The 27730-nt window shown below is 37.9% G+C and overlaps 1 protein-coding gene across 1 annotated transcript in view; it reads right to left on the bottom strand.

The window, feature by feature from the left end:
- Positions 1–27730, bottom strand: part of IMPG1 (interphotoreceptor matrix proteoglycan 1) — a 51740-nt gene that overhangs the window by 21700 nt on the left and 2310 nt on the right. Inside the window, exons 2-12 of the mRNA XM_030236318.2 lie at positions 16596–16829; positions 13601–13767; positions 13371–13399; positions 10889–10956; positions 9772–9857; positions 8575–8721; positions 7263–7321; positions 5977–5997; positions 4301–4554; positions 2814–2890; positions 1503–1995 (exon numbers count right to left, since the gene is read on the bottom strand). Coding sequence (XP_030092178.2) covers positions 1503–1995; positions 2814–2890; positions 4301–4554; positions 5977–5997; positions 7263–7321; positions 8575–8721; positions 9772–9857; positions 10889–10956; positions 13371–13399; positions 13601–13767; positions 16596–16829 — 1635 coding nt within the window. The remainder of the gene's footprint in view (positions 1–1502; positions 1996–2813; positions 2891–4300; positions 4555–5976; positions 5998–7262; positions 7322–8574; positions 8722–9771; positions 9858–10888; positions 10957–13370; positions 13400–13600; positions 13768–16595; positions 16830–27730) is intronic.

Below are 27730 nucleotides of genomic sequence, written 5' to 3'. Positions count from 1 at the left end.
GAGGCCAGGCAGCAGGGATGAAGGTCCCTTCCTGCTGGCTTTGGATGTGCTGGATAAGGAAGAACATCTTGAAAGGAGGAGGGGGTTTCCCTCTTATCACTTCAAAAGACTTCTGGAGTACAGGAGGAACATGAGAGGCCAAGGCCTGGGCAAGGAGGGAGCTGGTTGAGTTGGGACAGAGTAGAACCTCCTATGGGAACAGGGAACCTTCCTGCAGCAAGGAGCAAACTTCCAGGCTTTGAGCGTGACGTTCTCAGACATCCAGAAACACCGAGAGTGCCGAGTGTCGTTGTGAGAGCTAATGCATGTTGGAACTTTGCCCTGAATTTGCCTTTTGTTTGTTTTCCTCTGCAGATTTTTTATTATTGCTTAGAGACTATATGGGGACATCAAAGAATCCTGCTGACTCCCATGATGTGCTTACCTGCCCTCTGCTTTCCTTTTGAGAGAGTCAGTCAAAAACCTGAGACAAAGCACATATGAATATTCATCCAAGAACTAATTCCTCCCTTGTGCCTGTGGTGACCTCTTGCATCCTACACAGGAAGCACAGGCTTTGAAGTGTAAATAAAATTTAAGTTTACTGATCCAACACTGAGATGGTAAGGCCAGGCCAGGGAGCAGGAGTGGAGAGGGAGCAGGCAAGAGCTGGGACAGATGGAGGAAAACTCCTCCAAATCATGGCTATTCCTGCTTTGCCAGTGGAGGCTCCTGCCCTGCACAATTCAGTTACCAGCACACAGTGGCTTTTATGGCTTTGTAGCTGCTGGTGGAGGTGATGGAAGCAGTAAGCTTACAGATATGTTGCTGTTCTGGGTACAAACCTAATTCACCTGTGCCCTTAAGCTGACCCCACTATATTTGTCTGAAGTTCTTTTAGTCTGCAGGGTCAGCTGTGGGAAATGTGTCTATGATGTATTTTTCATTTGAAAGGCTGCATTATCCAGACTTTTCTCCACATATGTATGTATACTTTTTCTATTATGTGTTTTTCCTCACATAGAGGGGTGCCTCCATGACTACTGCATGGATAAAATGGAATAAACAAATAAGGAAAACAGATATTTAAATTTTTTTTTTTCACATTAATCAGACCTGTAGATATGAAGGCTTTTCTGAGCCATGGTACTCTCTGCTTGGAAGAAATTATGTCATGTTACTCTCACCACTATCATCCACAACTGTCAGTAGAGCCCCAAGTAAATTACTTTCCATGTTCCAAGAATCAAATTTTTTATGTTAACCTAGAACTTCCTTATTTTTTTTTCCTAACTTGTTGAGTGTTCCTCTTCCTTTGGCATCTGTTGGGTTTGACAACCTTGAACTAAGGTGCATTAGGATTTTGCTGAAGAGACCATCAGAAATGTGCATTTTTCACCTTTGGTTGTGAAGGAGAATTTTCTGTTCCAACGAAAAGGAATGCTTACTGCTCTGACATGCAACTGAACATGTCACAACAGCTGCACCTCTCCTACTCTCTCTCTTGCACAAAAATCTCTTACCTTGTCCAGACAGGCTGTCTTGCTCGACTTCCTTGAAAGGAGGCTCTGCTATGTCAGTCAGTTCTTGCTTCTCTTCAGCTTCCCTGTCCAGCTCTCCAGCAGGCAGGAGATGGGGTGTGGTGAAACTCCCCAGCTCCTCTGGAGACTCATGGCCACCCGTGAGCGAGTCCTTGCCAGAAGAGTCATCTGCTGGGGGAGGCAAAGAGGAATCCTCTGGTTTTGGAGGACTGCTGGTGCTGCCCAGAGCACTGAAAGGCACTGTGAAACTTGGGTGGTCGGTAGCAAAACCTTGGGTGTATGGATATCTGTCCTGAAATGGTTCTCTGGAGGGTTTGGTAGGAAAATCAGGTTCAGATGTAATAAAATTATTAAATTCTTCAGGGATGCTGATTTCTTCACTTAGAGAAGGGCTTTCAGTTGTAAATTCATCAACAAATACATCTCCTCTTTGATCCACTGTTGCTGGACTGGGATAACCTAGTGGGAGTTCCTCCTAAAAAAGTTTTTAAAAAGCAGTTTTCATTATTATGTTTGAGTTTCATTGCTAAAAAGGAAATAATCTTCAGCCACAAGGGCTAGCAAATAGCTAAGTCAACATAGAATCATATTATGGGTTGGGTTGGAAGGGGCCTTGGAGCTCATCTAGACACAACCCCCCCTGCCATGGTAAGTGACATCTTCCATTAGATCACGCTGTTCAGTGCCACATCCAACCTGTCCTGGAACACTTCTAGGGATGAGGCACCCTTCACCTCCACAGGTACCCTGTACCAGTGTCTCACCATCCTCACAGTAAAAAACATCTACTGCATATCTAACTTAAATTCCCCATCTTTCAGTTTGAGCCCATTTTCCTTGTCCTGTTAGAGTCCCTCTCCAGCTTCCCTGCAGGTCCCCTTAGATACAGGAAGGCTGCTACGAAGTCGTAGCATGTGTAAAATGTTTGGCATGTGCATGTGATCCTGATCACAGTTCCTGTAAGTTAAAAAGTGGCCAAAGAAAAATGACCTTAACTAGCTCTGCAAACTGCTCTCTTTCTGTCATTAAGATGTACTACTGAACTGATGAGACACTGCTTACTTTGTTGTTAAATCTGGAAAATGTAATCAAGCAGTAATATTCACCTGTAAATGCTCTAAACAGGATCCCTATTGCAGTAAAACAACACAACATTCATCCTTACAGAATGCACAAAAGCCACATATGTTATTCTAGCATAAGAAACTTTTTGTATGTTTATGCACCTCTTACGCTGTTTAATTTCTTTTCCCATGGAGGAATAAATAAACACGAAAAATGTGATTAACTTACCAAGTCAGGGCCTGCCAGAGGAATAGTGACCACGCCTTGGATATCATTGTCTAAATCACTAGGTGGTATAATAGTTTCTGCAAAGAAAATCAAAAACATTAGAAAGAGACAGAGAGACAACACAGAATACTTCAGCACCAGCACACTGAAAAATGATCAAAACACATAAACTCAATAAAAAAAGTACTAAAATGTTCTCCATCAAAAAATTGCTTTAAAAAAATCCATGTTAAGACAAAAAACCTCATCAATTCCCATTCAAAAAGGCAATTATGAAGAAAACCAAACTTTATATGCACTATTCTTCTTATGCTTTATTTAGCATAAATGGGATAGGTCTGCAGAGAGCTGAACCATGGAGGAATGCTTAAAATCACCTGAAGTGTGAACCCCTCAGTTAAATCCACACAGACTACAATGACTCATTATATTGTGCTCATTAAGCCTCAAGTCATTCCAGCTTTACCCTGAGTCCACACCGTTGTTAATGTTGGTGTTTTGGCTTTAGTGCTCAAGTTGCTCCTTTCACCTCTCAGAGGAGATCTTAAAAGTACTTGCACCAAACTGTTTCTCTAAAATTGGTTATTAGAATTAACTACTGGGAGAAAGTTGATTAAAATGCTTATTATTGAAGTGTACTATATAAATTTTTTCTTGGGACTTTTCCTCTACATTAAGATATGACACTTTACTCTTACAGAAAGTATTAGTTCAACTGAATGCCTTTGTTTTTGGTAGGAAAATGCAGCTGTTTGCAAATGAAACACTGTAGCTAAAATTTGGTATGTGTTTTGAGGTTGTTTCAGTAAATATGCATATGAAAAAATATTTCAAATTATTTTCCCCCTTTTTAACACATCTCTCAAAAAAGTAGTTTGCTAGCCTTGCAAAAATTGATTGATGAACTAGAAAGGGATATTTATTAGCTGGATTACTGAAGAGGGTGCAGACCTTCAGTTTCTGCTGGAGGTTTTCACACCCAGCTTGTCTTCTACACACCCTCTGGGTTTCACCCTCTACACATCTTTACTGATTTTATCTTGGGATCAAATGCTGCTTAAGGTGTCAATCTCTCTGATGCTGCTGAGAGGTTAGATGGCCTGCTTACAGCCAAGACAGAGCTTTCAGAAAGCTAATCTGATGTTAGAGGCAGATCTCATTTTTTCTTGTTAAAGAAAGAAGAGTGTCCATACTGGAAGTTAAAATGATACAGTGAATACTCACAGTATTTATTTTATTTTTCTCCTCTTAATGTCCTTAGCATGCAAAACACCAAAAAAACCAAGAAAAATAATCTTCTAATATGGTTGCAAGTTAGGCTGTATAAAGTCAGATTTTACTATAAAACTCAACTTATTTCAACATCAAGGACAATGTCAGATGAAAATAATCTGTTAGAGAAGCAAAGGACACCTTACTGAAATTGCATCAGTTTGGGAAGGCAAGATTCAGGTTCATGCCTGGCACCTGCCACCTGCTTTACTGACCATCAGTAAACTGAAGTGTTCCAAGGTCCACTGGCAGGGACTGGTCTTCATGGAGTGCAGTGGCAACCAGCTGCTGAAGGTCTGTCACTGTCAGCTTGGTTGCTGATATTTCCCTCTCTTCAACTGGAGAAATTGGTATTTTTTCACTTTCAACCTTATTAGATCCAATAGTGGAGATGTCATCTGCTGTGCCTTTGGTTTCTGAGCCATCTCTCTCAAAGTTCACCACGTACCGTGCTACTGTGCTGCTGGACCTGCAAGGGGCAAAGGTGAGAATGCCCAGAGCACCAAAAGCAGTCACTGGCTGAGAAATTATCTTCCACACAAACAAATCTGCAGCCATAGCATATTCTGTTGGAGTAATGCAAATTTACTTTCTAATTAGACTGTCACCTTCAAATTACTTTTCCTTCACCTAACTCCTTTTTTTTCCCCATGCATAACTTTTAATAAAAATTCCCACATTGAAGATAATTGCAAAAATCTTCTAACATAATCTGATTTAATCTGACTACTCAGAAATCTGTAGATATGGTAATATAGTCTGAAGTCCTTGACTACTGATTTAAACAGCTATAAAGGCACGCTGGGGTTATTAGAACCCATAATCACACATTAATTATTCAGGAACCTACGAAAAGGGATTAGATAGTTCATAAAACTGCAGATAAGCAAAAATCTTATCACAAGAGACAATTTTTTGCTCTTTTTCAAAGAACAGCCAGCTAATGTGGCAAGCAAATCACTTTTTCACAGTGGGAGTTAGCTTTTCCCAGTCCAAATGGGTGTGAATGTCTTCTCCATAGACATTCATGTTTAACAGAAGTCTCAAATATTCACCACTTTTAATACATCATTTTTTATCCAGGTTAAATTCACCTAATTAGATGAAAAATAGTGAGCACACTGAAAACATTTCTATTCCACTATGTTATTTTTTTTTTACAATGTCAAATAACAATAAAGAGAAGAATTTAATTTTATCTAGTGTGTGCAATATATTTGCATTTATATGACACTGCAAGAATTCAGCAAACACATTAGAAAATTCTTCCTTTTAAAGCATGAGCAAAAGAGAAATTCTGGGAAACTGCTAGACAAATTATTCCCCAGTAGCACTTTTAAGCAGCAACAACAATAGACTCTGTAGCTGTTTGTATTACCAGAGAAAATCTCCCTGCATTTTATCAAGATAGTAACTGGTCTCTTTGCTATTCTATCTGGCTTGATAATGGAGATAACAAATCAAATTCTACGTACTTACTGGAAATATTGTGTACATGGGAATACAGCTAGGAAACAGCAGATCAAAAATGAAAATTTGAATATAAAGTCTTTCTACTTATTTTTCACTTTCAGTATACAGCTGGTATAAATATTTAGCCGTATAAATGTGAATTTTCTTAGGTTATTTTCTTAGGTCAAAACATTTTCTTTTCTTCAGAGACATCCTGAAAAAATTTGTTTATGTGAAACATTCAGATTAAAGATGTTCCTGTCACTTTATATCACAGATTTTGTACTTAGGCAGATTTTGTACTTAGGACACAACCAATTCATTTTGTCACATCAAGATAAAGACATTTACTGTTATTTCTATGTACATCATAAAATTATTAATAATCATAATTACTAGAATTAGTCTATAAAACAATTATGAATGACAGAAAGATTACCCATCTTTCTCCTTCTTCTGTCTTCATTTCATCGCAGAATAAAGAAGGTGAGAAAGGATTGCAAAAGAAAGAAAAACAAGGGTTTATGTTTACTGGTAAATTGTTGTCACACACATCACAACCATTCTTTGACAACAAGGGAGAATGGACAGTAACACCCATCTTTGCTGATCTGTAACTCCTAAAGCTAATTAAATTACTGGATAATAGAAATCAATCCAACTTTTCCACACTGATGAATGTTCCTTCATACCAGCTAAGTCCAAGATATGACACCAAAATGGATCCCAGACCTCCTGGAGTCACAACTAAATGAGGTTGGGTACTGCAAGTTGTAACTATGGGATGCCACTACAGATTTTCTCTGCTTGTACTGCAGTAGGCAGCTTTTTGTTTTATTAATTTCAATATAAAAATACAGGTAACCAATTTTCAGATTATTTTGCTCATCTCTCTCCTCTTCCCAGGCAATTTTTGCAGAGAGAAATGCTAGGAAGAAGGATGTTCTTGTCTAAAATTGCATTGCAATATGAGTGTTCTTCAACATGTATTAAATATTGCTAGAAGTACTGAGTGTTCCTGATGCTGTGCCATAAGACTGCATAAATTTGTCTTTTCCCCCTGCTCTTTCTTTCCTTTTTGCAGTTTTTTTACTATTATTATTTGTTTTTTGTTTGATTCTTTTGCAATGTCCTCCCCCTCCCCTACAGATTCTCTATTCTCTGAAAAAGTGAACAAGAGGTTGTGTTAGTAGTAAACACACAAGGAAGGTAAAACTAAAAGAAATGGCAAGACAGAACACAAAGTTACTGAAAAAGGGAAACTTTTTTAATTGTTTGAAAGGCCTGAGAAAGAACTACTGAAAAAGTTTTGTATGTGTGAACATGTACCCTCCTGCAGCCCTCTTTTGCTGAGGCACCTTCACTGCGAGGTATGAAGGGCAACAAAAAATTGTCACCTAAATAATCATGCCACTAACTCTCTTTATCTTGTAATTTTAAAAACTCCTTAATACAGGGTTGTTAACAAACAATTCAAAGAATTTATTGTGTCCTTCAAGGTTCAGGGGAATCAAAGCTACTTCTGCTACTTCAAAACCTCCTAGTCTCACTTGGGATGTGTCTGCGCTTCCTGTCATATTGCCCCTGTGATATTCCCATAAAATTGCTTTCTGTTTACAGCAATACACAGCCCACTGTTCTACAGATCTCTTCCTTTTTGAGGACAAGAAGGAAGAGGAGAACCCTAGGAGCCAACAAAAGAGAGAGCCCCATTTCCTTACTTACTTGAATCCTAAAACACGGATTTCTTTGAATCCTGGAAGTTTCTCAAATATTTTTTTCATCTATAGGAAACCATAAAAAAAAAATCAGCATAAGATCAATGACTAAAAGGCAATCCCAAGATGACTACCTGGATAATATTTTTCATATTTCAGAAAGAGCTTTAGGAAACAGTCTCAACTGTGCTCTTTTGGGTATCATAATTGCTCAGCTTAAACACAATATTTACTCTGCATATACTTGTTGTATTACCTGTTAATATTGCTTTTCTTAGTAATGTAATTATGCAAACAAGTGATAATTTATTTCACAGCACAGCAAGTAAAACAACATTATTCAAATGGTTTTCTCATTTCCAGTAGTTTTGGTTCCTGAATAATTTTGTGATTCAAGTCACCTGTAAATTGTTAATTATTTAGAAATATTAAGCAACTGCAGATGGGTTTAGATTATCTGACAAATAATTTAGAAATGAAACAGTTTTGACTGTCTTGTACAAACAGAATAGCAATACATTTTTAATTCTGATGTTAAAAATAGTACAATTACATGGTTTTGAATAGAAGAGGCATTACATGTGTACTAACAATGTCTGCAGGCACTTCTGTCTGAGGGTAATACTAAAAATCTTCTGAGAAACCATTTTTTGCCAGCTCTGCCAACGCATCCTTGGCCATTTTTTTCTACACATATCTGGAACTGAACCAGCAAAGTGAAATAGCTTCCACTAAGGAATGCTCATGAAACTGATGAGAGGCTTTAGTTAATTTTACTAAGAAAACCTTTTGGGAGCCTCAAGTCATTAACAGCTATCAGTTAAACTGATAGCTGAACATTCAGTTAATATTATTAACTGCATGAAAATATGACAGATGTTCCAATTCTTACATAAACCATGGTAATGCACAATGAGTGTGTGTCCTTTGAAGAATGGTTCAGACAACAGCAGCTAATTACTTTTAGCGTTTATATTATGTTTCTCATTAGGTTTATTGTAGAAATTAAATTATGACAAAGTGCTGCCCATGAATTCCTGATTAAGTCTGAACAAAATTCCTAAAGTTATTCTGTTCATCCATTATCTGAGGCTTCTACTGATGTCAAAGATGTTGGCTTGTTAGCTTGCTGGCTGAATGCAGGAATAAGCTGATCCTACACATGAAGGAAATGTGAAGGTCTTGAGAAAACAGGAATGACCTGTTTAAAGTGAGGGCAGTACATACTAATCCTATTTTGTGGTGAAGATAATTTCATAGTATGAACCTCAGCCAAGGTACAAAGTCAAAGATTTTTTGCATTCACTAAGCATCCCTACCTGTAGCTGAAATTTGGCAGCTAGTTGTTGGTACTCTGGGGAGTTGGGGTCACTTAGTTCAGCTGTGTACTCCTGATCAGTGAGAGTCACACTGAATTCCACCATTTGCTCCACAGGCAGTTCAGGGACTGCATTTGTTCCCAGCTCCTGGAAAAGAAAAGGCAAGGACAAAAAGGGAAGAAATAAAACTAAGAGATATTTTTCCCCCTCCAAAATTCAGTATTTACGAGGTAGAAACATTTCCGTTTAAGCTCATCCCCAAAATAACTTTCTGAACTACATTCCAGAAAAGATGAAAGCTCCTAGGTGTATCTGTTGGCTTATTTCTTCTGTCTTTGCAAACAAGTTTCTATTACTTGAGAGGTAACTTGAGAGTTGCCTTTGATATGCATAAATGAAGAAGAAGAGAATCAAGCCTTTCTTGCACAGAAACTGTTACCAAGTTTTTGTTCCATCATCTAAAAGTCACACAGCTGTTTTGTGTTCAGAGGCTTGCATTTGTTTTATTTTGCTGATAAGGAAATGGAATTATTCCTACCCATGATACACCTTTCCTATGCAGTTGACTTTGCTGCAATTAAAAGTTGTTGTATTTTGCATGCTGTTTCCCAACAGTATTTGCAGCTTTTCCCTCCACTGTGAGGCCACACATCTATGCTGAGACCACAGCAGCCAGGACAGGGAAAACAGCAGCCCTTTCCAGCACCACTCCCCTCTCTCAGAGGTGTCTCTTCCTGCAGAGGGGCAGTCCCCAGTGCCCTGCTGCATGGCTGCTCTGAGGACACAGCAGTGGAGAACCCTCTAACAGCTGGCTGAGCAGGAAAAGGCAAGGAAGTCCCAGTCTTATCTCCTGTGTCATGGCAAGCCCAGCAAGTATCCTTATTTTGGCATTATTTAATGAAGAGCAATGTTACAAAATGGTGCAAAATAGGCAACAGGCCCCTCCTTGAAAGAATGAAAACTGCCCAAAAGCTGTTTGCCATGCTTTTGCACTTTCTACTATATACCCAAAACCCATCATGTCCTACTCCAGTATGTAACAGATGCTAATAAACCACTTCAGTCCTGCTAGCTGGAACAGGGAGGGGAGCACTCGTTTTAAAGCACTGTTTATAAGGTTTCTCCCTCTTTCCTGTTAGTTGAGCTCAAAAGGAAAAGGTGAGTGAAAAAGTGGGTAAGAACACAGGCTGCCCTCACCTTCACAGGAGTCTTTGTGTCGTTGAAAATTTCATTGAGCAATGTGCCATTAGGTGCATAGGGAGAGAGGGGTGTGCCAGGAGAGCCTGCGGGGGAGAAAGAAAGAAAAGTCAGGAAAGAAGGGTTTGCACACCAAAAGCCTTCCCCTTTGTGTGCTGGTCAGGGATCAGCCCACTGGAGCAGCTTTCCCTCAGGAGGGTGTGCTTGAGCACAAGCCTGTGCCAGTGGAAGGTGGCCATGACTTATGTGTGGGTAAAGCTGCTGCATTTTGTACAATAGACAACCTTTCCTCCAGGTCAAGCATTAGTAGTGTGGCATGTGTGTGACTGAAGGCAAAAATGGCACTGACTGTGATCAATGAAACTGGATGAGTGAATAATATTTGGTCGTTTCCTGTCATGCCACATATATCACCAAGTGTCCAAGCTTAATTTTGCCAGTTGAGATCTTTGTCCCTAAGACAGCCACTTTTCTTTAGGGCTCAATTTAAGGTAACAAGAGATGTTGACAGAGTTTTCCACCTGGAGGCCAAATTTCCATGCTGGAAGTCCTTCCCCAAAAGATTCTGTTATATTTCATAAGGATATATACTCAGGATGGTTTCTCCTTGAACAAAAATGATCATATTTACAGATTTTTATCACTGCATGAATTACCATTATTTTATTAACATGCTAACATTATTTTAAAGAATTGAAGTACACAACAGCCCTATTTGTAATAAACTGATCAATTTATTGTCTTGGTGCCACTCTGACTTTCTTCCTTGTCAGTCTTTATTTGCCTTGCTTGCTTATTTTGGTTAACAAAATGCAGCAGTTGACATTCTACATGGTATTTTTTAACAGAAGAAAAATTAATGCTGTATTATCCAAGTTTGAAACTAGGCAAACACATACATTTGAATACAAACTTTGAATGCAACATTTGAGCAGCAAACATGTAAAGAGATCAAAAAAAAATTCCTCTCAAAGATTATTTTGCTTAAACATTTTCACTCCACTGAACTGTTGTGGAAGCATTCTACAACATTCATTAAATTATAGCCTTCTAAGAATAATTGGCCTTAGCAATCTTATTTAACAGGCAGACACAGAACAAGCAGATTTGATTTTACCTGTAGAAATGGAGGGAATGTCTTCCACTTTTTTGCCTCCTGTTTTCTCTGCTGATATTTCATCTTTCCTATCAATCAAATAGAAATGAGTGATTCAATTATCTGCATATTGTACTGGCAATGACAAAAGTGTAAAAAACAAAAAAAACATATAGAAATGATCCCTATATTAAGCACAATTTAAAATGAGAGAAGTTATCTCTAATAGAACATTTTGTGACCTGATCAAACAGGCAGTGGAACAGCATAAGGACTACCAGTCCTATCATTAATCTGCTCATGAGATTTTGTGACAGATTTTATCAGTGCAGATAACTGATATCCCTTTACTGATATCCAGATATCCCTACCAGAGGGATGGGGTCACAGAAATTAAATCAATGCACTGGGTCTGGTTTTTTTTACTCTTGGAAGTCATTGAAGGGTTGACCACTCTCTAAAATGGAAGCAAGGCTTCTTGTACATCACCTAAATCAGCCTTTGTCTTCTTTGCTATTTTTCATCCTATCAAGGTAGTTCAGTGAGGGCTTTGGGATTCTTCTAATTTTAGAGCCAATGGACATTGCTAGGTGTGTTTCATGTGGTGTGATGTGAGAAAATAATGTGCTGGCTTATTTCTCTGTTGTCAGCCTGCATTATAATACCATTAGGTTGTTTCCAAATAAATATAGCATCAAATCAGATTCCTGAATCAGGATTATTTTGAGGTGTAGGAATGTTAGTGTTTGCTTCTGGATGTAATATTCATAGGTTAATGCCTACCATGGTCCCCAAGGAGGACAGCTAAAAACTCAAGTAAGAACATGGTGGCTATGATGCATCACAAGATTTGGTTTTGTTGACAATTATTTTCTGGTTTAAGTTTTACAGTCATGTGGTGATGAATGAATTTTTAATAGCTACTGTTAGCTTGCTTGAAAAACAGCAATAATAGCCATTTCCAAGTACATTTTAAAATAAATAGATGTATTAAAGATTCTTTTACTTGTAATAGAAATTATTCTTTAGCCTTAAAACCAAATTGTTAATAATTTGTAGCTTTTGGGAAAATTAAGGTTCTTAGATAAGAATCTTCTAAGGGATATTTTGACATTTTGCTCTCCTGAAACTGGGAGTAAAGTATAATTCCTCAAATTTTCTACAGTGCATACAGATGGAGGATTTGTGAAAACTGGTATGAGTGAAAGAAATAAGGGCACTGCAAATGTGTGGTGTGGTGCTAACTGAGACAGCATAAAGCTTCTAGCATAGACAAAAAAGGTGTCCTGAGCTACAGGAACAACAAAGATGTTTAATAACATAAATAAAGAACATGAATGAATGACAACTGATTTACCAGGTCTTCTGGATATCTTGTGTGGTGAGAGCTAAAGTATTATTTGTAATATTTTCACAATGTTAACTAGTTATGTGTTGTATCTATACATGGAGACTGATTTCTTTACATGGCATCTACAGAAGATACAAAATATTTTCTGAGACACACAGCACTAAAGATAAAGTCCAACCATGCCTAATCATTGCTGTCTGTATTTCCAGCTAAAAACCAAGAAATTTCATGGAATTAAATTCACCTTCAGTATTGTGTCTAGGGAAAACAGTACTGATCACAGAGAACCTAAGAAGTCTGAGATCAGTCACTTCACTTAATGCCTTGCTGCTGCTGCTTGCATTAGGATGAATGAAAAGGGCTCCCTTTGGATTCCAGGAGAGTTCAATTAGGCCTTACATTATTAAAAATATGTCAGATCTCCCATGTCAGAATGAATTAAGATACATAAGACCTTTGTGATCAGGAGACAGTGTAACCTATGAATGGAAAAGATTATTTGACTGAAAATCTCTTGAAAATCAGAGAAAACTTGAAGGAAAGAAACATCAGTCAGAAATTGTGGACAATGATTTGTCTGGCTGCACTGTAGTATTTATATACAAAGAACCAGAGTTCAGTAGGGTAGCTTTAATCCTGCCACTCTCCAACTTCTGAGCATTGCCAGGAGCATACTTTTTCCAAAGAGTTTACAGAATAAAGTATCACATCAATTAACACTGTCATGATGTATAAAAATACAGGAGAAACCTAAAGTGAAGGTACAGAGTTTTCATGTTATTGTTTAAAGTAGCCTCTCAGCTAAACTTTTATTAAGCTGACTTTCCTTTTGAGAATTACAGCAATTTTTTCACACTGCCAATCAACACTAGCTTAATGCAAAGCCTCTGTCAGGGTTTCATGCTCATATTGGCCTGAGAAAACATTCAGGGGTGTCTTGGAATGAACAGGTAACTGAGCCATTTGGCCATATCAATTATTTGTGATTCAATTACCGTGTCCTCTGATATATCCAGTACACACATCTCTCACAGCACACACCAAATACACCACAGTGCTATCTGAATATCTGCTCACATCCACACACAGCTACATAAATCTTTACCAGGGAGCAGTAACATCAAGTGGCAAGGTTCTACTTGTGCTACTTACCTTTCCTGGAAGGTTCTATGTTTTACTCGCTGCAAAAAGATTAAGAAAAACAGCATTTTACTAGTGGGTGTATCCAACCATTGAGCCTGTTAGCTCTTTTGTTTACTACACTTTGATGTTTTCCTTCTAAGACATGCCCCCTCCTTTTCCTGAGCAATACTTTGCCCTTGAATAAGCAGGTGGGGAGGGGCTTGGAAGTCTCATTCTAAACAGATGTCAGCAATCCTTACCCGTTGAATTATTTCCAGGTGCTCTTGGGAATTGCTGAAGTTTTTCCCAATGTCAAATATGCAAAAGGTTTCTCTCTGGCAGGCAGTAACCCAGTTCTGATATTCAGAAGTATCAGGAATCCGATCCAGAAAAATACGAAAGGCTTCCCACACAGCTTCCTGGCAGACTGAGTAAGAACAAAGGGGCTGGGGATAGATGCTTTGTACCAAATACTAAACTTGAAAGCCTTTTAACAGTGATTTGGCACTTACACATTATCACTCAAGATGAAGGAACACACTTCTTCAAAATGTTGTTTAAAAATTGTTTTAGAGAAGGTGGTTTTCAAACTCATCAGAAAAAACATTTTAACCAAAACTTGCTGGTAATTTAAAAGCTGTTGCCTTTAGCACTTTACTTTGCAAAGCTCATTACTGCAAGATGGGACATTTGTTTTCAGTACTTGATACCTACTTTGGCTTAGAGTGAGTTCATTATCTGCATTATCTAAAATATGGGTGTCTCTGAAGTTAGTGCAGTAAGTTTACTCTAAACTTGCTGTAGGGATGTACTCACCTAGCTGTGTTAGGGCCCCTCAATAATACCTCAGGAACAACCTGCCCTCCCAGTAGAGCAGCTGCATGTGGAGCAGATGTGGTCAGGTTATTAAAAAGGAACAGGCTATCTTTTCAAGAGATTTATTTATTATGAGCTAGCAATTAAAGCTACTTTCTATCTCCTTTTTCTTGCAACTCTCTGGTATTTGTTTTTCTGAGCAGTTAGTGCTGAATAAAGATATACCATCTGATGATAGGTAATCCAGTTACCAGATAAATGTGACACATGACCAGTTGAGGAGGCATTGTAGTGTGTTCTCCCAGTTTGCCCCACATAAGGGACTGTCCTCATGGTGACCTAAGCTCTGATGTGTATCTTCAGAGCTGGTATAAGGTCACAGGAGGCTGAGGTATCCCACAGCAACTGTCTGAGCTCCTGCATCTGAGCTGTTTTGTGTTGTGTGCTCATCCCTGGAAGCACGGAATACATATATATGGATAAAAGGATAAAACTGTCTACATTTTCCTGCAGAAAAATTCTCTAGATGACTGGTATGATCCACAGTGCTTTTTCACTTACAAATGTGCCATGGGACTTTAAGGGGGGAAGGCCATCTCCTAGGCTTTAGGCACATAAAAGAACATGAAAGTATCTACCCAAAACAAAACGAAGGTCAGATCCTCCCACAGAAGGGTACAGGCTCTCAGGCTCCAGCGTGGCTACCAGATTGCCTTTACAGGAAAGATTGTACTGCGGGTGCAGATTCAAGGATGGTTCTTGTATCACCACTTTTTCAAGTGTAGCTCTTTTTTGTTCACATTTGTAATTTTCATCAGATAAATTATCATGCTCAACTGGGAGGGCAGAAGTCTTTACCAGAAGTTCTGGTCTTTCCTTGAAGGAAATTTTTTTTTGAGGTTTTGATGAAAGACCTTGTAATGGAAAATATGCAATTGTTCAAGGGAGCAGAAACACCTTTTCATGAATGAGTGTACAAATTATTCAGCTGCAGAGTGTGTTTGGTTACTTGTTTTTGGGAAGTACTCCAGTTTCAGTTGAAGAACTGGAGGACACCTACTTAGAAAATTTTTTGAGTGCAGGACACTGCTGGGGAAAAGCAGTATTTAAGTTTAAACCTTCTTGCACTACAAGATTTATAGAGTCCAGCATCCCAGCTGATCTGCTGCTCTCCAAAGAGCTGGTAGTACTGCCATATTCAGTTTTTTAAATGAAATGGTCATAGTTATAGGTTTTTGAGTTCAGGTTAATGATACCTGTCTTTTTCAGGACAGCTTGTTTTCAGCCCAATCTGAGATACAACCAGGGAGTTTCAGGGACTTTGAGGATTAATTTGGATTTAAGAAATGCTTTTTGGATCGGCCTCTGTGGCACATTTCAGATCTCTAATGCCCATTGGATGCTACAATGGATAGAAAATATTTTCATATGTATAGGAATAGCTACAGACATTAGGGTAGTTCTCCCATGCTGCCTACAGCAAGTGGCTGCTGGAGTAAAATTTTTGAAGCTTTACCTCCAAATCTCATTTCAGAGGGAACAAGTTGGTTCCCCAAAAGAGAGCTGAGGAGCAGCCAGGTTACACAGATGAATGTGAATGGATGGTGTCTGATAAAGAGGAAAAAATAGATAGGGAAAGGTGATTTAGGGAGTAGATGTTGCCTTAGATACTTGTATCCCAAAAATGCTGACTGGGTTTTAGAATTAACTTTGGACCATCCAGCTGCACTGCAAACATGCATTTTTCAAATACAAAATAGAACAGCTACAGGATAAAAGACTGGGAGGGATAGATGAAGGAAGAGAGAAAAGTGGTAAAGACAGAAAATATGATAACTTAATAGGCTTTCTGTAGTCAAGGGAAGTGAAAAAAAAGAGCTGGAGAGCAACTGACCTGGTTGAGCAAGTCTTATTTTTAAAACATCTCAAATATTTCTTCTTCCCTGAGATTTTTTCATGACTTGCTAGCAATTATCTCAGTGTTTATTGTATACCAGCACTGCCATAGACTCAGTGCAACTACAGATCCACCAACATGATTGTGCAATGGCCATTTAATGATTCCAATACTTGTCCTAAACTGGTGCTATTGATTTTGCATAGCAATGATGGTACCTGCTCTTTTGAGAAAGGGGGTGCTTCTTTCAACACTAATGCAGGCACAATTTGTTCTTCATGCTCAGCCATGCTAGAACACTGTGCAATTAGTCTGAGTTCATTAGTCCTTTGAGTGCATTGTTTTATTTTCTTCTGGTAGCTGTCTATCTTGAACCCTGCTGATGCACATGTAACATCTGATTATCTACGTGAAAATAAAGCATAAAGTCAACAGCACATACACTGCTTAAAGGTGAAGAACAAGATTCTGGAAAATTACTGTTTCCTCAGTTAAAGGAAAGACTTTGAAGGAGGAAGTACATACTACAATAATCATCTTACCTCTTAATCTATAGTAAGCTTGGTGACTGGCTAAAATCTGCTTCACTGATTCTTGTGGGCAAACTTTCACACCAGTTGAGAAAAAGGATGACCTCTTTGTTCGGTGTTTTGCCATGTCAAATATCCGCCTTATGGTTGATATCCTGGACCGCTTTGTTGTTCTTTCTGTTTTGTCTGACCCTGAGGTGACTGCAAGATGTTTGGCTTCAGCACGGTTTATTTTATCAGGAATTTCTGTAAAAAAAAATAGAAACCAAGAACGTACATAAACATACTTTCCCTAGGCAGTAGGTATTCCATGCAAGTTCATGTCTTGAAAATGGACATGGGCTTGAGAACTTTTTTTGCTACATTATGGTGGAGTCCATGCACTGATTGAATAATTGTGCTGAGGTGAAGCAGCCTCTGACCACTCAGGGGAACTGCAGCTCAAGTGACTTGGTAACTAATTTCCCTTGTATTTCAACACGTGACCCCAGGACACACAGGGTAAAAGTTCCAGAAGCTCTAAATCCTGTTTTCAGAAGTGACTTTGGATTAGATCCACAAAGGACAATTAAGTGCTTGAACTTTGTGCTACAGCAACCCATTCGTGAGCATATCGCCCTGCAGGGAAATTTACAGTACAGTGATAAGTAATGTCTACACTGCAGATAAGTAAAATGAGAAATAGTTGTACCTTAAGTCTTTAAAATCTTATCTTTCCTTTGGGCTTCAAGGAACATCTCCCTTCAAATCAGGTTCATAACCTTGAAGCTATACCAAGAACTAGACCCTGAAACTTGCAGAAGTTGAACAGGAGTTTTATTGCCTTTGGGAAAAGAAAGACCTGTTTCCAGTCTCTCTTTTACTCCACAGTGCACTCCTCTATCCTTCCCTCACATAAACTGAAGTATTAACCAGAAGAGACTTTGATTGTTTCTTTGCAACTGTATGATAGGTGTTGTGAATACTCTGGCATCATATTTCAATAAACCTTTAAATATTCCTGGCAAAGTGGAACAGTTACAGTAGAAAAAAGTGAAATCAGTGTCCAGGAATTGAAAACCTAGGATTAAATTTTACTTATGAAGCTATTCAGTTATGAAAAATGGAAAAGCTTCCAGGCTGTCAAGATAACCTCAAGCGTAGGAATGTCCATCACAAAAATTCAGGACTCATCTCGTTCCACTTCCTAAGTATTTGTGTTGCAGTATTACATGAATAGCAGCTAAATTTAATATGAAAAAGTCATTGCTAAAAATTGTGTATAAACTACAGACTTAAATAAACTGAAATACAGCCTTTTGCAGGATCATGGGACAGGAGCAATGAGTATCTTTTAGGTTATCTTCCAAATTTTTGTATGCATGTGAATAAAGGTGTTAAAGCAAATTTGGAAATACCTTTTTTTTGGCTGTAATTTGATGCAGTAATAAAATAAAGAAAAATATAACCAGAATAAAAGACAATTTGAAAGAATTAGAAAGCTTTAGGCAAGGTATGTGTGTTCCTGAATCCTGTTGAATCAAGTGAAAAAATTACTTTGAAAAATGGTTTTGAAGCTTCAAATGGAGGAATAAGGGGAAATAATAGGGTTAGAAATGAGTAAGTTCAGTAGGAGTAGTACTTGCAAGAAAAATAAGAGTGAAAAATTATCATTTTGTTGGAGAAAGAAGAAGTGTCATATAACAAATACTAATTATCCCATTCTTAGGCAAATGAAGAGAAAATAAGTAAGGTTAAAAACACATTATCTTGACACCTTGGAGTACTGTTAATTAAATGTTTAAAGAAAAGTAGGCAGATAAATGATGAGAGAAAAATAATTGAAACACAGACTTTTATGAAAAGAGCAATATATGAAATGAAGAATAGGGGATGTTCTACTATGTATGTCAGTAGACATATATAGGTATATCAATATATGCCTCAGTTCTGATTAACTTCCAAAGGAACATCCATTGTTTACTGTGTAGAAATCATGGTAGTAACATCTATATTTTGAGATAGGTGCTCTCTGAAATGGAAAAAAGTCAATTGCTTGACTGTGATGAATAACTTCTGAAAGAAAAGAAGTTATAAAACAAAGGTAATAGGTCATTGTTATTACTTTTTAATTCATGCCAGGGACAGTGACCTGCAGACCTAGAACTGCCTAATTGTTGCAAGGTAATTTAAAATGATGATGCAGTCATATAGTGTTTGACATAAAATTAAATGGAAGTAATTTTTCCACATTAATGTCAGGTCACGAATCATAAACTGCATAAAAGGAATTTCCTCTGTGGAAACACATTGTTGGGTTCAACAGAATACCCAAGTGTCAAAAACACTGAATCAGCTGAGACACAGAGTTATTTGAATGCTATATTCAAATAACTGAAATTTTCTAGGATAGAGAATCAAAAATCCTCATGGAAAGTAGGCAGTGGTAAGTCTATTACCTTTCACAAGGTGTATTAACTGAGATAGAGCAGCTGCCCAGGCAGCCTCACCAACTGGGGCAGAGGATTTTGTCACTAAGCTCTTTGATAGCTTTTGTATGGAGCAGAGGCCTTTCTTGAAGGATTTGCTTCTTCTCCAGGATTTACCTCTAAGTCTTTAACTTGAATTAAGAATTATACTATTGGTAAAACTGACAAAGGAGATTCTTCTCAAATGATTGTTGTAATGATTTCAAAGTGTCTGTGTTAGGGTCCCTATTTGGGCTTTTCATTATGAGAAGTGACCAGTTGTTTTCTGCTTTCAGTTTGCACTGTTCTGCCACCCTATTAAGGGTGGTTAGAAATTTTAAAAATTATTTTTCTTTTCATTCTTTCCCTTCAAATTTTTCTTTCTTTTTTTTTTCCTTTTTCAGGATCTGTTTCTAAAGTATATCCATTGCAGTAGGTTTATTTTACTTTATATCTTGCGGTTAGTAATTTTCTCTTACTAGAATAACTTTTATTATCATAATTCTTTGAAACCACTTTTTTACTAAAACAAAATTTGAATTGGAAAAAGCATCAGCCTTTTTCTCCACATGATTGTCCAGTATGAATTTCCTAATATTTGCTGATTGTGAATGGATGAAAATTTGCCTTTTGGCATAAACATTTCCCCATAATTCGTCAGATCTGTGTTTTCCACTGTGACTGGGGAAATTCTGAACTGAGAAATTTTTACCTAAGCCTTACAGATGTTTCATCCATATACTTTACTAAAATATGCCTTCATCCATACCTTTTTAGATGCTTTGATTTCCGTGTCCTGGGTTGAAAAAAAAAATCAAAAAGACACATGATATTGCCTATATGAAATTGAATCCATAGATGTTAGTTGATTCCTTTTCTTTTTTACTATGCAACATAGTAATTGAATACACTGGAGGGATGCAAATTTTACAGGTACATAATTTGATCATCTAAATAATCCAAATACCACTAGGTTGGTTAACTTTCCTTAAAATCAATAGCATCTGTAATTTTTTTATAATTCTTTTTTTATACAAGCACATGCAATTAAAATATTCAGTGTTTACTGCAAATATACCCTGCCCAATTCAACTTTTTATTATTTAACCCTGTTGTTTCACAGAGGTGACTGTCTCAGTTTTACTTTTAAAAGGTGTGTTTAGGTTTTTTAGTTTTCTTTGATAGTTCTAGGGCAGAAGGACAGATAACTGTAGAAGTCTGATAATGCTTTACTCTCCTTCAGCTGATCTCCAAGATGCCTTAAACAAAGGTCTGACTCTCCTTTATTCTCACATGAAAGAATCTACACCATGCCCAAATTTTCCAGGTGACATACTTGGAGAAAAATACTGAGGTAGTTTTACCAAGGTTATCTACAGAATCACTGTCACTTGTTATTAAATTCTGGAGTTCCTGAAATCTAGTCCTGAACTTAGACAAATAAAAAACAAGATTTTTTCAAATCACCATAAAGCAATTTTCCAAATTTGATACAGCAATCTAATTCATATGGGATCTAATCAAAGTGCTTTGATATCCATATCAATCTCTCACGTGCATAGTACTACTCTTCAGGTTTTGGTTTCAGGCAGATAAATAGTATTCATTTCACATATTAAAAAATTGAAATTCTTGAAATTAGGCCAGGCCTCTTCTCTGTGTCTCTTGAGACCTGCGTTATTGAATTTATACCCTAACTAAAACAACAAGTCAGGAGGAGCAGATTTCAAAAGTTCCTATATGTGTTTAATAATCTTCACGTCAAAAAGGGAAAAGTACATCACTATTGAAATGGATTCTAGAGAAAAAGAGTTTAAAGTTATTCAGATAATTGGTCAGCTTTGCTTGTTTTCTTAAATTTGCTTTTATAAGCATAGGAGCAAGAGGGCCCTATTCATACTTTTTGTGTAAATGAAGTGGATGCTTTTCTACACAGCTTTATTAATTTCTCTCTGTTGATGGTACTAGGTTTGGAAGGCCTCAAATTTTGGAGTTGGTAGTTAGAGTTGAAAAATTGCATTTTTCAGCAATGTAGATGATCTCTGGGTATGAACATTTATAGACAGCATTATTTTTCAGGTAAACATTTATTTTTATTTGACCTGAGAAAATTTAGATGCCATTGAATACAAAGAGAAGAATTAAAAATGTGGTAGCTAAAGATTTGCCAGAAAAATTGAAGGCGACAAAATTGTTGAAGTCTGAATAATTCATCATAAAAATCATCAAAAAGTTTGAAAAGTGTGAAGAAGCAGATTAGTCTGAAAAATCAGTGGATCTTAGGATAGAGAAGGATACTTGATTGATAAATGATACATATTGCCTGCACAATAAAATAATAAAAGACCAGGCTTATGTAAAGGGAAATGTCGAAATGGGGAAAGCCTATCAGGGAGGGTAATTCCAAAGATCTATAAACACGTTAAGGTTAAATTTACAGTGGGGCCAACATTTTGTTGATAATTGAGCCAGTGACAAAAGCACAGCTAGTGCTTTTCACAACTAGTCCTGAAAAGTTGATCTGGAGATTTCTGAGTCAGCTGATCAATGTAAACACCAGATGGAGCACAGAGAGCACACAGAGGTAATACCTGGACTCTTCACCTACAGGCACTCTCTTCATGGCATCAGTGAGGATCCCACATTCTAATGGCACTTGCCAGTGACAGACACGTCCTCTCCTCATATTCCTTTTAAAATCTTTTTTTCCATGGCTTTTTTTCCATGGCTTTTTTTCCTCAACATGGCAAGGCTTTATGAACAAATGCTGCCTGCATCCTTTGTGCAGCTATCTCTATCTTGCCATGCAGATGTGAAAGTGGAGGTTTTACTCTTGCTGATGTTCAGGGCTGCTTTGCCAGTGCTTGGTCAGATACTGCTACTTTGACTGTGTTTGCTTTGCATTTCCAAGTGTGTTTTCACAACCAAAATGACTCACAGTTTTGGAAAGTTTAGGGTATGGATTTCTATACTAGAAAAATTGATGCTAATATTTAATCTGCTCAGGTCTTGTCTGAGAGCTCAATGCCCTTAAACCCTGGGGTTATATGGCTTGCTTGAACTTATCTTCATGTCCAATATGTTATTGGACTGTTTTTAATGCACACAGGGAGAGAACTTTGAAAGGAATTCCTGAGGGACTCAGCCATGATGATTGTTGCATCCTGGTGGGGCTTACCTGGTCTGTTATGGGGGTAGCTGAGGCACAGGGGGAACTCACTTTGGATCTCACTTCAGGTTTAGTGCACTTTGCCAGTGAACTGCTGAGTAAGAGGGCAGTGTCCACTACTCTGGGGAAATTTTGCTGAAAGATAAGCTGCTGACACTGATGCTTAGCTTCAGTAGAAGAGGAATTGCGGCCAAGAATGCCTCCATTTCCGAAAAAGGAAAGTGGGCTAAGACATATATATTAAAAGGAAGTAATTGTAATTTCTCTGAATTAATACAGACAAGGATGAGCTTGGTAATTCCTGTTTGTATGCTGGCTTTGTAAATTCCATCCATAAGTGTGACTAAACAGTAGCATTGCATGTGGAATGAGGCCTGTTTCTCTACTTTTGGCAATTCTGTATCTATGGGGGACAGGTCCAGGCCTCCAGTTTGGAAGATCCTGTGTCTAGCTGGCTAAAATTCACTCCTGAACTTCCTCTCCAAGAACCACAAAGATGATGGCTACACACTCAGCACTGCTCAGTACTTCCTGTACCTACTAATATCTCGTATTGTGCAAGATTCAGCATCACCTTTACATGTCAGGGAGGTGCCAGGCTCTGCCTGTGCAGTGGAGACTTTATACAAAAGACAAAATATGCTGATCCCTGTATCTCTTGCTTGGGTTCAGCATGGCAAAACACCACCTTCACATACTCAGAAGTTGCACTCAAGATGTCTATGACACAGGAGAGGAGTTCCAGGCTTCTGCTTAAAAGGTCAGTTCTAGAAGTTTCAACCTTTTAAAGGCTTTGTTAATTTTTAAAATTAGTTCTAGAAGGTCTTTCCTTCTCAAGAATCCAGGAAAATGGTGGGTTTTCATGCATCCTGCTTCTTGTCAGAAACACATGATAATGCTTCTTTAAATGTCTATGAAAGGTGAAGAATCTGGTATTCTTGACATAATGCTCTAATAAGGTAAGTCTCCCATGAATCTTTGTGATACATTCCTATTTAACATAAGGATTACAATCCTTATGTTAAAAATACTAAGGTTTTGATTATAATGAAACAACCTACAGCTCAGAACATGTATGGAAATAAATCTGAAGAAGAATGTGATAAATTATTCTGAAATATATGATCTAAACAATGCCATTAGTAAATGTTCAAATTTTAATAAAAACTCCAAAAGTTTTTGTTTTAATGGTTTTATGTTCAAAGCTAGGAGATGGCATTAGATAATGGTTCTTTTTCAGAACCCTTCAAATTAACCTGGATTTACAGTTTGGTATCAAAGATCATGCCTGTCATCAGCTGATGTGCTCTTGGACTTCAGTAAGTGTGGAGAATTTAATTTCTGCAAGTCAGTAGCACTGGGGAGCTAAAATAGATATCAGAATTCCTCAGCTGTCGCCCTCCTCCTCTGCTCATACATATCTGTGTAGTTTTCTATGCCAAGTGGAGAAATACAGTTGAAAACCAACTTCAGGAAGAAACAAAGAATTTGGAACAATTTTTATGAAATTTATGCATGGGCCTTATAACAGACAAACAGTTTTGCCTCTCTCTAGAGCAGATAATTTAGTAACTTCTTTGAATTATACTAATTATACAATTAATGGGAAAATAATTATAGCAAATTATCTACCTATTATAGATGAGAATAGAAAGCACAACATGCAACTGGTAAGAGTTTCCTGTTTTTGTGAATATAGTTGTCATATACTAATGATGAAGCCACATTCACAATAAATGCTGTCTGTACATACCACAAATATTGAACATGCTGAAATCTTTGAGTCACCATATGTATTTGACACATTTTCTTGCAACCTGACAAAAACATAGTAAGAAACTCACTCATGTATTCATAGATCTAATATCTCTCATTAAAGATAGAAATGTTTACATTCTCTTTTAGACAGAAAGGTGAAAATTTTTATTCATCAGCTGTGCTCACCTCTGCTGCTGGAATTTATAAAAAAATATCAAAGGCCATCTATGCTTTCATTTCAGATTGTGAATCTTGCAAGTCTGTTTAAAGTCCAGAACCTGGGCTAGAAACAGCATTGAAGAGTGACTGGTTTTAATGCTCATGTATGAAACATGTATCTGTTTAGATTTCTTTGGTCAGCTTAGAAGCATTTGACCTGAAAGGCTGTTCTATTAATTGATATGGATATGATATCAAAGGATGCAAGAAAATGCCTTAAATATTTGAGTAGTTCCTGGAGGGATGCATCCAATTGGCAGTGATAAAACACTCAACTGAGAGCACCTCTGCTCTTAATTTCCTGATTAGTCATTCTCAAGAGGTGCAGTCTTCTCAGAGAAAGTCAATGAGACAGTCTAAGTCTTGGGGCCTCTCGCTGGTCAGAGTGACCCCAAGAAATGTTAAAAAGTCTCTTTTCCCAGCCTGGTGCTCAAAGAAGGAGTCAGAACTCTTCAGTTCTCGGTCTCAAGGTTGTTTATTGCATCTTATCTATAAAATATTTTCTCTTGTCCAGCTGAGGTCCGCTCAGCAAGACAGTCAGAGGCACTCTGGCTGCCCCAGGGCAGTGTTATGTCTTTATACTAAGAACTAGGTGTACCATGTTTACAATTATTTTCCAATACCTATCACCTATGTTAGACAGCGAGCTTCTACTCTAAACCAATCTAAAAGTGCCAACATGACAGCAGAAGATGGAGGCTAAGAAGAAGGAGAAAGGCTGGACACTCCCAGATTCCTCCATCTTGCCCCCTGAACCCCCATTCTAAAAACCCCAAAAATCAATTTTTCACCCAGTGATAAATTCACTATCATTCTACTTAAACTGTCATTCTTCATATAAGGTTGGTAATTTGCTCCATGGGTCATAATCAAAACCACAGGCATCTTGGGCTCTGTGCCAGGGTCTCTGAGCTCCCTGGCAAGGGTATTGGCAGTCCAGGACAGCCAGAGGGATGTCCTGGGTTCCAACACCTAAGTTCAGATTCCAGTGATGCTTTGCCATGTATGTCAACATTTCAACAGTTTTGATGGTAGGAGTCAAAGAGTTGCATTGCAGAATGGGTTTATTGAAGTAACTGTATTCACAGATGATAACAATTAGGATGTCTGGTGCATGAAAAGGTGCCAGAAGCCCCAGGGTCACCTCTTCACTTCAGCTTGTGTAATTGGACCTGGTTGATTTTCCTCACAGTTTGGGGTCACTATTCTGCAGTACAATCTACAGTCTCTGGCTAATTGACTCCACCTCATTTTGACAGGGCATGACTTGCACTCAACCTTATTTTGTTATGTGTCAAGCTGCATAGACCAAATTTGGTTTGGAGGACACCTAATCCAATTCTTGATCGAAGCATGACAACTTACTCATCTAGTTTTGAGGGAGAAGAGGAAAGGGAAAAGAACTGGAATAGAAATGTCTTCATTTTGTGCCATCACCATGAGATCACAAAATTAAAGAGGAGAGCATTGCTGTTTCCTGCCTGAAACTGCTGGGATTTCTATGATCTGTGCTGAGTCATATATATGAAAGGTATGCCTGCAACACAGCCACTAAAACCAGTATTTCAGGTAACAGGGGTGCCAAGATTGTCAGTATAAAATTGTGTAACGTCTGAGGGGGGTATTGAAACATTTGAGTGGCCATGAAGAAGGTAATTTTGGCTCTGCACAGAAGCAGCACTTTAGAAGCCAGTAGAACTTCACCAATGGAAAGACAAGCATGGTGGCCTAAGTGCAATTAATTATGTAGCTGTGAGCCTGGGTCCTACTGATTTGCAGATGTCTGTGTAACCAGAATCAGCCCAGCAACCTTTGCTGCAGTCCTGCTCTATGACTGCAATGCCTCTTACAAGCCAGGATTTCAGTTTGTGTGTCACACCTCAGGCCCTCATGCTTTTGTGAAATGAGAATGCTAGTGTTACTGTCAGAGCAGGTGAGGGTGAAACTGCTGGTGTGCCTGCCTGCAGTGATAAGGCATGCTACAATTATGTAAGGGGATATAAACACACCTACGCTGTGGCAGGCGTCATGGGACTCCCAGGGGATTGCTAATCTTATGTTTTTCAGACAGGTTACTGTTCTGTGTATCTGTCTAGTAAATAGCAGCTGATGGTGACTAAATGCCAACAGACATGTATAGGAAAGCAGATAGATATTCCTTTCTTTTTAAGAAGGGTGTTATTCAATATCACACATTCTGAAGGGGAAGAAATCGAAACACAGCTGGGCTTACAAAGTACAAACCTCATGGAACGCACAAGGTACTGCACCTAATTTCTGATTAGCATGGAAGAATTATGTGACAGAGAATGGTCATTCACATAATGGTCATAATTTTAATCCCAAAGGTACTAGGTTGGACAGAGGTAAAAAAAGAATGTAAACATATTTAAAATATTTCAAAGCATCAAAATGCAGTAGAATGCATTTTGATTTCAAAACAGGAAAAAATTCCAATTTTCCTTTGGGGAAGACAAACTGTCTTCTGGAAAGGAAATCATGTTTGCTCTGTGATGGGTGTTGGCAATGTCACTTAGTGCACTGCTTAAACCACAAAGACTCCAAAATTAACTGAGAAATGAACATAAACAATCTGGATTTCTAGTAGGTTAAGACTTCCAATTATTTTATTGCAGCCTGTAACCTAATGTTCTATAGAAGGAGAAAACATTTGATCATTAATATTGACCATCTTGTCCACGGGTGTTTTCTGAGAAAAGGCTCACATATCTTGGTATTCATTCATACAGTTCACCAATCCCTATGGCACAGGTGTGACTATTCCTGGAATTAATCTTTAGGACTCAGTGACAATGGTCTACTATTTATATTACAGTTTGGCTTTTAGTCAGAAAACAGAAAAGATCAAATCCCATATATAGTGCAGTGTTACATTTGTTTGAGAAAGGAGAGATAAAAGGAAAAGTCGTCCTTTTCATAAGTTTATAAGCCCATGCAGGAAAGCCAACTTTAACATGGTAATTCTTATTTTATGGATCAGAGTAGAAGATAATCCTAGTGCAAAAAGCAGATACATCTTGTTTTCTTTCTTTGTTTGAAGCTTTCTATTCTTTGGTTTTTCTTTTCCTTTGGCACAAATTTGCTTAAACTTTTCTTTTTTTTTTTTTTTTTTTTGTGGGCAATTATAGTAATGAAGATCTGAAACATTTATTGGGGAATTAGAACAGCCTAGCGGGAAGGGGTGAGTCAGAATGAATTAAAATGATTTCAAAGAGCACACACAAAGCCTTTGTGTCCTAAGGAATGGCTGAGTAAATAGCAGATATTTGCTTGCTGAATAAAAAATGTCACAAAACAGCCTTGAACACGCTCTGACCCCCTACATTCTCAGTATCAAGTGCTGGGATGTACCCAGCATCAAGGCATACTTCTGAGAGTTCAGAGCTCCTCTGCATTTTGGTATTTAGTCTGGCTGTTCAGGAGTTCACTATTCAGACTGTGTGCACAGCCTTTTCGCTCTCAAAAAGTTTTAATCCCTCTCACTTTCCCTTTTCACTCCTAGAGACAATTTTTGTCAGGACAGTGGCAAAATT

This window comes from Serinus canaria, chromosome 3 (assembly GCF_022539315.1).
Source record: "Serinus canaria isolate serCan28SL12 chromosome 3, serCan2020, whole genome shotgun sequence".
Classification (NCBI taxonomy): domain Eukaryota; kingdom Metazoa; phylum Chordata; class Aves; order Passeriformes; family Fringillidae; genus Serinus; species Serinus canaria.
Note: the sequence above shows the minus strand (reverse complement) of the source record. Positions and strands in the feature narration are given on the sequence as shown.